This window comes from Schistocerca nitens, chromosome 3 (genome assembly GCF_023898315.1).
Source record: "Schistocerca nitens isolate TAMUIC-IGC-003100 chromosome 3, iqSchNite1.1, whole genome shotgun sequence".
NCBI classification, from domain to species: Eukaryota; Metazoa; Arthropoda; class Insecta; order Orthoptera; family Acrididae; genus Schistocerca; species Schistocerca nitens.
The window spans coordinates 232,692,718-232,705,950 of record NC_064616.1 but is presented as its reverse complement, the minus strand read 5'-3'; the positions used below and the strand labels follow the sequence as shown (position 1 = coordinate 232,705,950).

General features: G+C 40.1%; 1 protein-coding gene across 11 annotated transcripts in view; it reads right to left on the bottom strand.

Moving 5' to 3' along the window:
• The window catches only part of LOC126248194 (delta(14)-sterol reductase LBR-like), a 382,264-nt gene that overhangs the window by 162,600 nt on the left and 206,431 nt on the right, over positions 1 to 13,233 (bottom strand). For all 11 annotated transcript variants that reach the window (XM_049948977.1, XM_049948978.1, XM_049948976.1 and 8 more), the window contains one exon: positions 5,348 to 5,449. In XM_049948977.1, the coding sequence (XP_049804934.1) occupies positions 5,348 to 5,449 (102 nt within the window). The remainder of the gene's footprint in view (positions 1 to 5,347; positions 5,450 to 13,233) is intronic.

Genomic DNA, 13,233 nt, shown 5'->3' with positions numbered 1-13,233 from the left:
TATAGCCGCGAAAGGCAGGGGTCAACATTGCCAGGAACCAGGTTTCCTGGAGGGCAATGCAGAAAGCAGGCGTAAAGCTTAACAACTGCCTTAGCTCAGCCAGGCAGTGGAAAAAACCGCAGCAATTTCACTGGAGGATGATGTTATCGTGAGGCTGGGAAAGCATGAAACATGCAAGGGGGCAGGTTACGCCTCAGGAGTCACCTGCTGCCACTGATTGAGTATTGTATCCATTCCTATTGTGGATGAGGCATCAGTGAGTTCCAGGTCCTTAGGGGATGCTGAGATCTCCACCTGAGGGGGAGGGGGAGAGGAAGGGGGAGGGGGAGAGGGAGGAGAGGGGGAGGGGGAGGGGGAGAGGGAGGAGAGGGGGAGGGGGAGAGAGGGAGGGGGGAGAGAGAGGGGGGGGTTTCTGATTCCACAGATTTACAGAACACAACGTGTTCAGGCAGTGTCAGAGAACTGAAGGTCACAATGAAGGTGGTAGTCTTCTCAACTCCTCCATTATTCCTTCACATCCTTAGCTCCACATCCACTATCCCCTGTGATGCCCATACTTTTTTGAGTTCTGCAATGTCGATGTCCAGAATATCATGGCACGTGACTACACCCATGCTTGACATAAGTGTGTTATGCAACTTTTGTGATGCCCTTAGAAGTTCCACCTGCTTTGTCTTGTTAGTCTCAACCAATACAGAACCATTTCGCGACCACTTAGCACACTTTACGGTACCGGCAAGTGCTTATAAACCTTTATGAATATAGAAAGGGACACTTTTTCAAACATCCCCTCCTTCCTCTTGATCACCAGATACACATTTTTACCAGGGTGGTTCGAAAAGTTCTTGGAACAGAATAGAAAAAAAGTACTTACATCACTGAAACTTGTTTTTATTTTTCAATGTAGTCTCCTTGTAGATTAATGCACTTGGTCCAACGTGCCTTGGTCCCATCCCGAAAATGAGTTTCCTCCAGGCCTGAAAAATAGTTGTCAACTCCGGATATCAATTCTTCGTTTGAAGTGAATCTTCATCCACCAAGAAAAATTTTCAGTTCTGGGAAGAGATGGAAGTCTGACAGAGCCATATCAGGTGAATAAGGTGGGTGTGGCAACAATTCATACCTTCGTGCATGTAATTTTGCAATGGCGATGGCACGTATGTGCAGGCGTGCATTGTCTTGTTGGAAAATGACTTTCTTCCTAGCTAAACCTGACCTTTTTGGCAATCTTTTGTTGCAATTTGTCCTGGAGGTTAGCATAATATTCTCCAGTAATTATTTGCCCAGTGGGGAGATAATCTACAAACAGAATCCGCTTCGCATCCCATAACACTGATGCCATGACCTTTCCCACCGAAGGAATTGTCTTTTCTTTCTTTGGTGGCGGAGAATCAGCATGTTTCCACTGCTTTGACTGCTTTTTTGTCTCTGGGGTATAGTAGTGAACCAAAGTTTCATCTCTGGTCACAAACCAGCGCAAAAAATCTTGTTCATTTCTACTAAAATGGGCCAAACATTTTTCGAATATGTCCATTCTCACGCGTTTTAGATCCAGGGTCAAGAGTCGCAGCACCCACCTTGCAGATAACTTTTTCATTTATAATTCTTCAGTTAAAATGTGATATACCCTTTCAGACAACATCTGGCAAGCATGAGCAATTCCACGCACTTTCAAGCAGCGATCCTCCATGACCATTTTGTGCACCTTTGCAATGATTTCTGGAGTAGTGATACGTCTTGGCCGACCACTGCACAGATCATCATCTAAGCTCTCCTAACCAAATTTAAATTCATTTGTCCACTTGGCAACAGTTGAATATGAAGGAGCAGAGTCAAATGGTTCAAATGGCTCTGAGCACTATGGGACTCAACTGCTGAGGTCATTAGTCCCCTAGAACTTAGAACTAGTTAAACCTAACTAACCTAAGGACATCACAAACAACCATGCCCGAGGCAGGATTCGAACCTGTGACCGTAGCGGTCTTGCGGTTGCAGACTGCAGTGCCTTTAACCGCACGGCCACTTCGGCCGGCAAGGAGCAGAGTCCCCCAGTGTACTCTGGAAATTGATATGAATGTCCTTTGCTTTCATACCTTTCTTTACGAAGTACTTAATCACTACTCAAATCTCGATTTTTTCCACCTTCGCAAATCACTACACGGGAACAACAACAGAGTCATGTCACTGCCACAGCTTTCTTCCAACAGCACTGACGTGGCACGTGTTTACAGGCAACAGTCCAATGAATACCATGTAAACAACTCGGTGCGCTAGCGCTGACCTCTCGTGGTGATTCTGAGAACTTTTCAAACCATCCTTGTATTTATGATTCCTTGAAAGCTGTTTGCTCCCAGGCGGTACCCCTAACAACACTAGGAGTCAATAAGTTTGTGTTTGAGGGTCCTATCTTGGTACCACGAGCAGCTAGGGAAATAATGGTCCACTCAGATAGACCCCCTGCTTTCCTGGGTAAACCTCGTACAACTGAGATGTAGCAAGTTCCTCAGAGGTTGCCAACAAATGACTGTTCCACCTAAACAGCCATGAGCCCCCTTGTCGCACCTTGAAATTAAGAGTTTTTGAGGTTTTAACTATTCTCACAATCCAGGCAGCTAAGCCAAGATCCCCAGTCCCTGTGACACACAATATTCCACCGCCACGCTACATGGTATTCGCTGAAGCATGCCCAGCACTCACTGTTACACAGTTACAGAGGACTTGCAGCACTTACCAGCCCCCAGGTCAGGAAACTGATTTGTGAAGCCCGTACCCAGCAAACAAATACTGAGCTCGCTAAGGTGCTTACCATTTAGCATGACCTGGGGGTCACATGTGGCTTATCAAATGCCACAGAAATGGCTAGCAGTGAAGCTCCATTGTGAATGTACCCTAGTGAAAGAGACAGCATCTTTAAAGAAAAAGTTGCTGCACACAGCATGTGCATATATTTGGCATTGTATGAAGAACATTAGACAATTTCAGTATGTTGTTAAGTTTCCCTTGTCAAAGTGAATACGCACAAGTAATGTTAACTTACACTTTCCTGCATCAAGCCACATTTGACACAGTGTTATAGCCCTTTAAAATGTTTACTAATATGGTCCAAATTACAGCACATTTTCCTTTTAGACACTAGTACATTTGTCTGCAATTTCATTTTGACCCAGATATTATCTATGATATTTTTCAGCTAACAATTCATCATCTTAAATTATTGCAGACTGAAAACCTTTAACACTACATTAATTACACTCTAAAACAAAAGATTCTTTTCACCAGAAAAGAATAATACAAATGGGTGGAACTCAGTAGGTGTGATGTACACCTACAGACAAACAAATGACAATATCGCGAAAATAGGATGATTTACTCACGAAAAATAACTTAATAAATTGAGCAAGTCAGTAAAACGTTGGTCCACCTCTGGCACATTATGCAAGCAATTTTTCAGTGCAGCATTGATTGAGAGAGTTGGTGGATGTCATCCAGACAGACATCACGTCAAATTCTGTCCAATTGGCATGTTAGACCATCAAAACCCAGGAGTGGTTGGAGGGCCCTGCCCATAACGCACCAAATGTTTTCAATTGGGAAAAGATCTGGTGAACTTGCTGGCCAAGGAAGGGTTTGGCAAGCACTAAGACAAGCAGCAGAAACTCTCGCCCCGTGCTGGCTAAAATTTTAAGCCCAGGATGGCTTGCCATTAAGGGCAACAAAATAGGGCGTTTAATATCATCAACATACTGCTGTGCTATGAGGATGCTGCAGATGACAACCAAAGGGCTCCTGCTATGAAAAGAAATGGCACCCTCATTGTCTTCATTCTTGCCAAACCCTACCTTGACCAGGAAGGTCACCAGATCTCTCCCCATATTAATAACATTTGGATCATTGTGGGTAGGGCCCTCCAACCATCTCAGGATTTTGACGATCTAATGCATCAACTGAACAGATTTTGGCAAGATATCCCTCAGAAGGGTATCCAACAACTCCATCAATCAATGCTAAGCTGAATAACTGCTTCCAAATGGACCTGATGTGGACCGACTCATTACTGACTTGCTCAATTTGTGACACTCTTTTACTTGAATAAATCAGCCAATTATTCTGAAATTATAATCATTTGTTTGTCTGTACATGTGCATCATATCAACCGATTTCTGTCCCATTTGGATAATTCCTTTCTGGTGTGTCTTTTTCCCCCTTGGAGGGTAGATATTAGTTGCTTTTGGATATATGTTTCTAAATTTTTATCAGCAATTACCTGGGAATATTGGTGGCAGCTGTTGCATCATTCAATTATACTCTCAATCTATCGTTTACTGTTTATGACATATGTATCATTGTATCTTTATCATAAAGCATAGTAGAATGTATTAATTTCCGCAACACTATGATGGTAGCCTGCATCCGAATTCTCTAACGCCCCCCCCCCCAACACACACACACACACACACACACACACACACACACACACACACACACACATCTGAATTCAACTGTTCCTCATTCCACTACTTAGAAACAGTCTGCGTATTGTTTGCTAAGATTTTATACAGATTCCATCAGAATACAAGCGCTCATCTAAGGTAAACTGCTTGGCCACAACCAAAGACGCAGTCCAGCAAGATGAACTTGTTAAATAATGAAGACACAGTTCAAATTAAAAACCACAACAACATTGTGCACCAATATTCTATAACAAATAGTTCCTTAAAAATTGGACTTGTCTCATTTCTTTTTTTCTTGGGCCACTTACTATACCTAATATTTAGTGTTTTTAATTTCAGACAACTTTCTTCTCCTTCCATTAGTGACTCATGTCTTGTGATGACAACAAAGAAATTCAGCAAAAGTAGCAGATAATGTAACTATTTAAACCAAATGCCATTTAATATTCTTGCAGTATAATTTTCAAAATCTCTTGAATTGTGAAAGAATTAAGTGTCATTATTATGCAACTGTTTTAATTAATTTCCACATTAAATGCAAACCATTACCTATGACTATGAATAATGAAACACATGTGGCCACAAACTTTGTACGATAGTTCCTTTTCCTCTACATTGTTGAACACCTTTTGTCTGGTAGTTTACCCAAGATACAGGTTTGTATAAACTGAAATATCAAACCATGACAGAGTTTTCATTCTGCATGTGAACTCTCCACTCATAATCAATAATGTTTTCTCATAACGACCACAAGCTGTGTACTTAAACCAATTAACCGACATCTCAAAGGCTGGTCCAAGGTTAAATCTAGTGTGACTCGAATGATTCAAAGTGAAAATACGATGAGTGATTTCAACATGCTTAATTCAGTGACTGGAGTAACCAAATCTACTCACCAACAGAACCTTCCTTCAAAAGTCGGCTGGAGATACGTCTGTCCAGAGATGAAAGGCTGCGCAAATCTCTGTCAAGATATGATGCAGCATATGTTTTCACACCTGTAATTTTGGGAACAGAGTTATTTATGTATCAAATTTCAACATGTTAACGAAGTTAAATTAGGAACTATTGCTTTCTTCAGGTAAATACATGTCATAAACATGTTGAATGAGAGACTTGTGTCCACAGTCATTAATAATTATTCTTCTTTTCCCTGTTCTTTCTCCCGTGTCTTTTTGAGGTTGACAGGTTAATTTTCACATTTGGTAATGTTAGTGGTAGAGGGTGGCCACACACCTTTGCTGTTGCAGTGGAAGTTGTGACCTTGAACGCTCTGAACTGCACAAAAATGAGGTTAGAATATAAATTGTTCATATCAGAAACAGTGGTATGAGCCATTTGCACGCAAAATTAGGCATCTTATCATAAGACACATTTGAACGATTACCTATTCAAGGTCTAAGAGAGGAAATCTGGTAACACGAAGAAACAAAATATTGATGCAACAAGACAAAAGCACAGATATTTCAATGCTGTGTCTTCAAATGCCATATTTGCCTCTGCTTAAAATAATCACATTACTTGAACAGCAATCTTTTCTACTGTCCTGATACTGTTGCATAGATATTCAAACTTTAAAGTACAAGTGTAGGATTTCAAACAAATTGTCCAAACAAAGTGGATCAGAACAATAGTCACAGCCCCTACAGCCACTTTCTTCACATCAAACTTACCTCCTGCATTAAAGCATGGCTCTGAGCACTATGGGACTCAACATCTTAGGTCATAAGTCCCCTAGAACTTAGAACTACTTAAACCTAACTAACCTAAGGACATCACACACACCCATGCCCGAGGCAGGATTCGAACCTGCGACCGTAGCAGTCCCGCGGTTCCGGACTGCAGCGCCAGAACCGCTAGACCACCGCGGCCGGCGTACCTCCTGCATTAAAGCAGTCCAATATCAAACACTGCAATATTGCCATTTTAAAATGCTGATATCAGTATGTCTATGTCATAACCTGCCATTTGGCAAGCATATTACAAGATAGGCTTTTACTTCGGCTCAGAAAGCTTGTTTTAAAGCACAGAGTGTAGTCTGATGATAACATGACAATTGTGCAACTTCACTTGCAGTTTTTCACACTGTAGTCTTACAAAAATACTGCCTAACGAAGTACACATCAAGAGGATGGTAATATTTTGTCGTCTTGGGTTTCAAAATCACTGTTCAGAAAACTTTCATCCAACAGAGTACAATTTTTTATGATCCGACCAAGAAACACACAGCATCAGGCTCTTCACATAATCATGTACATCTTCACCAAGGCTATAATTAGATATCTTTTCATATGCTCTTCCATCTTTTTCCCACTTTCGCTTGCCTCCACATGAATGTTTCATAGGCATGTTGCTTCAAATTTGTTTGAAACATCAGGGCCAAAAATGCCTTGCAGCTCTTGAAATCAGATAATAGGACTTGTTAGCTAATCTACCCCTCACTGATATGGCCACATTAATTGTATGGTTGGGTGTAGAGCTATGTATAAATTGTAATACACTATCTGTATTTTTCTCTCCATTGGGAGACAGTATGGACAATGAAGACATTTCATAATTAAATTGATTTTTATCACTGTTCCAAACATTTTATTTATCCGCACTCAAGTCTGTTACCTATTTGTTCACTTCTTCCACAGATTTTTGTTCCTTCTGGACAATACTACGATGATCTTCTATGTTCTTACAAGTGATGAACATAATAATATATCTGGAAGGAATGTTTATTCAGTGTAAGGTTTGTTAATAACAGTAACTGAACCTGTGAAATTGTCCAGGCCAACCACTTTATATGCTTCTAGTGTCCACATTTGCAGATGCCCATAGTGAACAGCAGTATCATATGCTCTTGTCCTTATCGAACTGTAAACAGTATATACTCTTCTAAAGTTTTTAATTGTGACAGCCTGTTTCCCTCTAAGTGACCCTGATGTCATCTTCTGCTAGGCATAATCTAATATTACCTTGCAATCTGCCGGTGCCTCGTAAGATTACTATAGGAGTTCAAGCCACAATTGTAGCTGTCTCCATATACATTTTCCAGTATGTTGTCATCAGTATACTGGCACTAGACATTTTAGGTGGTGATGGTTCATACTCACTTCTAGTTGAAGGGGCCTATTGCTCTGGAGATAAAAGTCTTGTACTACTGGACAAGCAAACTTTGGGTACAGGCTCTTCCTGTCTTCCTACACCTGTCCAGTATATCTTCTTGCATTTCTGCATCATCCCAATTTTATCTGTGAATTATTATGCTATATAAAATATTAGTGAACACCACATCCCCAACTCCAATCACATTTCCACATACAACACATTACAACTTTGTCTCAAACATTTTGACACCATTTATGGGATTAACTCACCTACTGATACCAATATATACTCTTCAGTCTCTACCCCACAACCTAACACACTAAAAGACAGCCCCCTATTGCAGCTATACTATTCACACAACCAATACAGATGGTGTTTCATGAAAGACGCCCAGGAGGGGTCTGCAGTTTGAGTGTTGCGTTTGCCGTCTGTTGTTGCCGCCGTGTCTGCCGGCTGTCGCTATGTGTAGTTCTCGGACACCAATACTTAGCGTGTGCCTCCTACATTGTGCGACTGAGTGTACTGGTGTTTTCTTCCGAGGTTTTTTTAAGGTTAATTGCTTTAAATATTGTTGTTAGTTGTCATTATTGCCACTGCGCCGAATCTGGGGCTTTCCTTGTCTGTGTGTCGCTGGGCCTCATCCTCAGAACACCATGTGTGCGTCTTCTATGCTGTGTGACTGAGTGTTCAGGTGTTTTCTGTCGTCTTTCCATTCGGTATGGTGTACATGAAGGATCAATGAGTGTTTCTTTTGTTGAACTACATGGAAATAGAATTGTATGTGGAATGTTGGCTTGAACTCATACAAAAATTTCCCAGTATGCATGTTCCCAATGATTCGACAATACACAGATTAGTGAAAAAATTTCAAGATACTGGTTCTGGTTACACAAATGAATGTCTAGAGAGCCTAGTGTTTTACCCGAAAATAAATTACACAAAACAGGGGAGGCCTTGCAAAGAAGTCCTAGAAAGTCTCTGTGCCGTTTGGCACTTAAGACTGGTGTGTCAAGAGCATCTCTTCACAGTGCTGTGCACAAAGTGAAATTGAAACCATACAAAATCACAGTAGTGCATCAACTGAGGAACTCAGATACAGTTGCTCGATCTCGTTATTGCAACTGGCTGTTACAGTCTGTGCACGATGGGGAAGTTGATCCTTAAATGCTTTATTTTCTGGTGAAGCATGGCTGCATTTGTCAGAGTACGTTAATTCTCATAACAATCGACATTGAGGCTCTGAAAATCGTCATGACTTACATCAACAACCACTGCATGAGCTGAAAACAGGAGTTTGGTATGCAATTACTGCAAGAAGAATTACTGGACCAATCATTTCCATAAAACAATACGTTTGGACAGGTATTCAAATAATAATTTTTCCTGTGCTCCAAATGTGAATGCAACTGGAAAAAACCCTAATAACCAGTACAGTGGAATGTACCCTCTGCCATGCACCTTGCGTTGGTTTGCAGAGTGTAAATGTAAACGTATGTGAACAATATAATGTATCCTTTTTTTCAAGAACTAACACCTAACAAAAAGATGTACCGATATTTCATGAAGGACAATGCAGGCCCACACATCGCCAATGCATCAAATCGGAGGGTTTTTTATGATAGGATAGTTGTCCACCCTCCTCGTTCTCCAGATCTAAATTCGTGTGATTTTTATCTTTGGGGAATGTTAAAAGACAAGGTGTATGCAACCAATCTCCCCACATTCGAAGAGTTAGAAGACAGGGTTTCGGATAGTCATTTCCCAGATTCTGGCAGCAGAAATTTGTCGAGTGTTTGCTAATGTGTTCAGGAAATGTCAGGCTGCTCTTATCAGAAAGTGACATCATTTTGAGCATCTACTGTAAATAAAGGCAAGCTTCAGTTAATAATATGGCAACACTATTTATGCGTAACTCAGGGGGAGTGCGCCTGCAGCCGACTGCCAGCAAATTAGTGTCCGAGAGGCAGATGCGGTGGCGGCAGCCGGTGGGTGTGCCGTGCTACCTGCAGACTCCTCCCAGGAGTCTTACATGAAACACCCTGTACTTTTTAATGCAGGTATCATGTGCCACCATTGGATAGTGTTAGCAGACAACACCTGCATTTTGTATGTGAAAGGCCAATAACACAGTTTTTTGGGTGAGAAATTTACATTCTACGCACATTTTGGTGTGGTTCTTAGCGTTCGTGGTCACACACTTCCTTTGATAGTAAGCGTCCTCAGCTGACAACTACTTAGCTATATCAGGGGATGTGTGTATCTTACAGAATGTTTTTGAAATGATGAGCTTTCTACCCCCCCCCCCCCTCCCCCACTTCAATATTGTTTCATTTTTGCTCCATGGTGCAGCTGTGAATATAGCCGTACAGTATGAACAACAGTTTTCATGAGAGTGTACCTCAGACACCAGGTGCTCAAATTTTCCATTAGAAATATACCTTATGCTTGATATACACTGTCTGACAAAGAAATTAAAATACCCAGAAGATATTTATTTATTTACATTTTCTTTGCGTGAAGCCATCATAATGATGGCGTTTGCAAACGTCAGGCTTAATACTATGGTTATATTTACAAACACTATATTCTGTAGCTGTTGCTTCTTGTGTGTATTTTTTTCATTTATCACATTACAACTGATATGCTATGCCTCATGTTACAATCACTACCTTAAAATTCGTTGAAAGAATACAAACATTTTTCTATTAGAAAAGATTTTAATTTTGTTTTAAAAACATTTCCCCTGTGCATTCTTAGAGAGTTTGGTAACTTATTATACCAAATCAAACCATTGATAATATAGACTTCTATCAGTCATTTTTAAGGTTGTTCTGTTACAGAAATAGTTACACTTTGTTCTAGTGTTGTGATCATGTACATCACTGCCCTTGATAGCTTCTGTTGGTTGAATTATAAAAAATACATCTATTTTGAAGATGTACAGAGAATATATTGTCAGATATTTCTGCTGCACAATCACTTCACAACATGAATCTCTATGTCCCATGCCATGTATATGTTTTATTGCTCTTTTCTGTAGTAGTAGTATTCTTTTTAAATGTACATCAGCTGCACAGCCCCATAGTTCAATTCCTCATTTGAGAAAGGGGTAAAAGTGTTCCATAATTTACTAATTTCAGTGCTTGGCTAGGAACTATCTTTGCGAGCTGGCTGAGGAGATACATGGCACTACTGACTTTTCCGCATATGAATTTAATGTGGTATGTCCACCGCAAATTTTCGTCAACATACACACCCAGGAATTTACAGTTACCATTTTCTGTTGCAGAGATATTACACACACTATTCATATTATTGTGGTGAGAACTGCCTGTTTTAAATGTCAGTAGTTGAGATTTGGTGACATTCACCTTGAGTCCCTGATCACTGAAGTATTTTGTTACTTCTGTTACACCACTAGTAGCAAGAGATTCTAGCTCATTACATTCACTCGCATAGAATAAGATTCACGTGTCATCTGCATAGCTTACAATATGGGAGTTAATGGGTTGTGCATGTATAAGGAAGAGAAAGGGTCCAAGGATTGAGCCCTATGGTACACCTTGTAATACAGGTTCACTGGTGGACTGGGAGTTCATGATTTTATTATCTAGTTTGTATGACAATTTAGTGTTTTGCTTACAATTCAGCAGGTATGTGGCTAGAAAATTCATGGCTTGATCCCCAATACTATAAGATTTTAGCTTTTTAAGAAGTACCCTATGGTTTACCATATCAAATGCTCGTCAGATCCAAAAATATACCTGCAGTCAGCATCTTCTGGTCCAACAGACAGTAAACTTCATGGATGAACTGTGTAACTGCTGTGGTTGTACCTGGCTCTTTTCTGAAGCCATGCTGCGAATCTACAAGCAGTTTATGTTTTGTGAAAAAAGCAGTTAGCTGAGAAAGGATAATGCTTTCGAATATCTTACTAAAAGTGGGAATTAATGATATTGGTCTATAGTTGGAGACATCTTCCTTACTTCGCTTTTTATACACTGGTTTCACTACACTCATTTTTAGAACTGTTGGATACATCTTCTCTCTAATGTTTAGAGATTTCTTTTAAGCACACTTTAGCAATAGCACTGGATACGCCATCCCATCCAGATGAAAATTTTTTCTTTAGCATGTATACTGCCCTGCGAACCTCCTGCTCATTCCCTTCCACAAATTCAAATTCGGTACACTGGGTGAGATGGCATCGGGTCTGTAACTGTGAATCTATAATATGGGTTGATTGTTCACCAGAAATGTAGTAGTTATTAAAAATATTAATATAGTATCTGGGTTTTTTATAATGTTACCATCTGTCTTATGCTGAGTGGTTCCATGTTCATCTTGTTGGGACCTTTTCGCTATTTGTCAAACAGCTTCAAGATGCTTTGCTTATGTTGTCAGACTGTTCTATTGTTTTGCTGTTAATCTGCTTCCTTAGGTTAACAATTTCAGTTTTAAAAGTTTGCTTGGTCCTATTGTATTTTTCCTTGAAAACCGGCATATTAATAGCTTTATAAAGCTGGTTTAGATCATGTACTTGCTGCCCGAGCCTAATCAGATTTGTTGGGAGTTTTAGTCTAGGATTACTTCCATTTTGACAGTGTTTAACTACCTTCTGGATTTCTCTGACTGGACAACTATATTCATAATGATGCAGTAGGGTTGAGTAGAATTCAGTAGGGTTGAGTAGAATTCATTCTATTTCTCATCCGACCGTTTTACCTGGTACACAGAATCCCATTTCTCATTCGCTAGTTTGTGTTTAAGAGCATTAATATTTGAGGTATTCAGCATTCGTTTCTGTAGCACAATTTTTGTTATTTTAGGCCCAACTGAATTTTTGTATTCTAACACCTGACAGAAGTGGTCAGAATAAAGAAAATCTAAGTTACTGTAATTTACCTTATATATAACATCTTTGTTGATTATAGCATAATCTATTCTAGTGGAACATGTGTCAGTCACTCTGGTGTCCGAGTTCACTATATTTACAAGACTGTATGAGGTCAGTACATCACTGAGTTTCAAGTTTACTATACTATTTGAGTTTGCATCTATATTAAAGTCACCTAATATAATAAGGTCATTAGAACCGGACTGACCAACAACACTACTAAGTTTATCCATAAACAGCATTACATCAGCATTTGGTGGCCTATATACTACAATCACTTTATGCTTTGGTAACTTAAGATCATTACTGTGGAGTACAATACCTGTCATTTCAATTGATCCTTCTTTGGTGTGGTGCTCAAGAAAGGAAATTTTTTAAGCTTCTATATCCTTATTAAGATAAAATGCCACACCACCACCTTTATGGCTTTGCTACAATAACTAATGGTCATATGTCAATGTAACTTCGTAGAGGTACACACCACTTGTCGGTACGGAAATGAATAAGAGTTGCAATTCTCTGTGACAAGTAGAAAGGCCAGACCTGACAGATTTTGAAAGGGACCTCACTGTTGGTGTACACATTTGACCAGCTGGCTGAATCATGCAATAATCTGATTTGTGTGGCATTTGGGTGTGGCTTGGTCCCAAAGGTTGGACTGCTTTCGAACACGAACCAGGGATACTCAATGTCAAGGTTCCAATCAACCACATCTGACCATCAAAAGGGAGGATCACTGTATTGAGCACTAAGCACACTGTAACTCCTTTGCCTCTTCACCTGCCATTT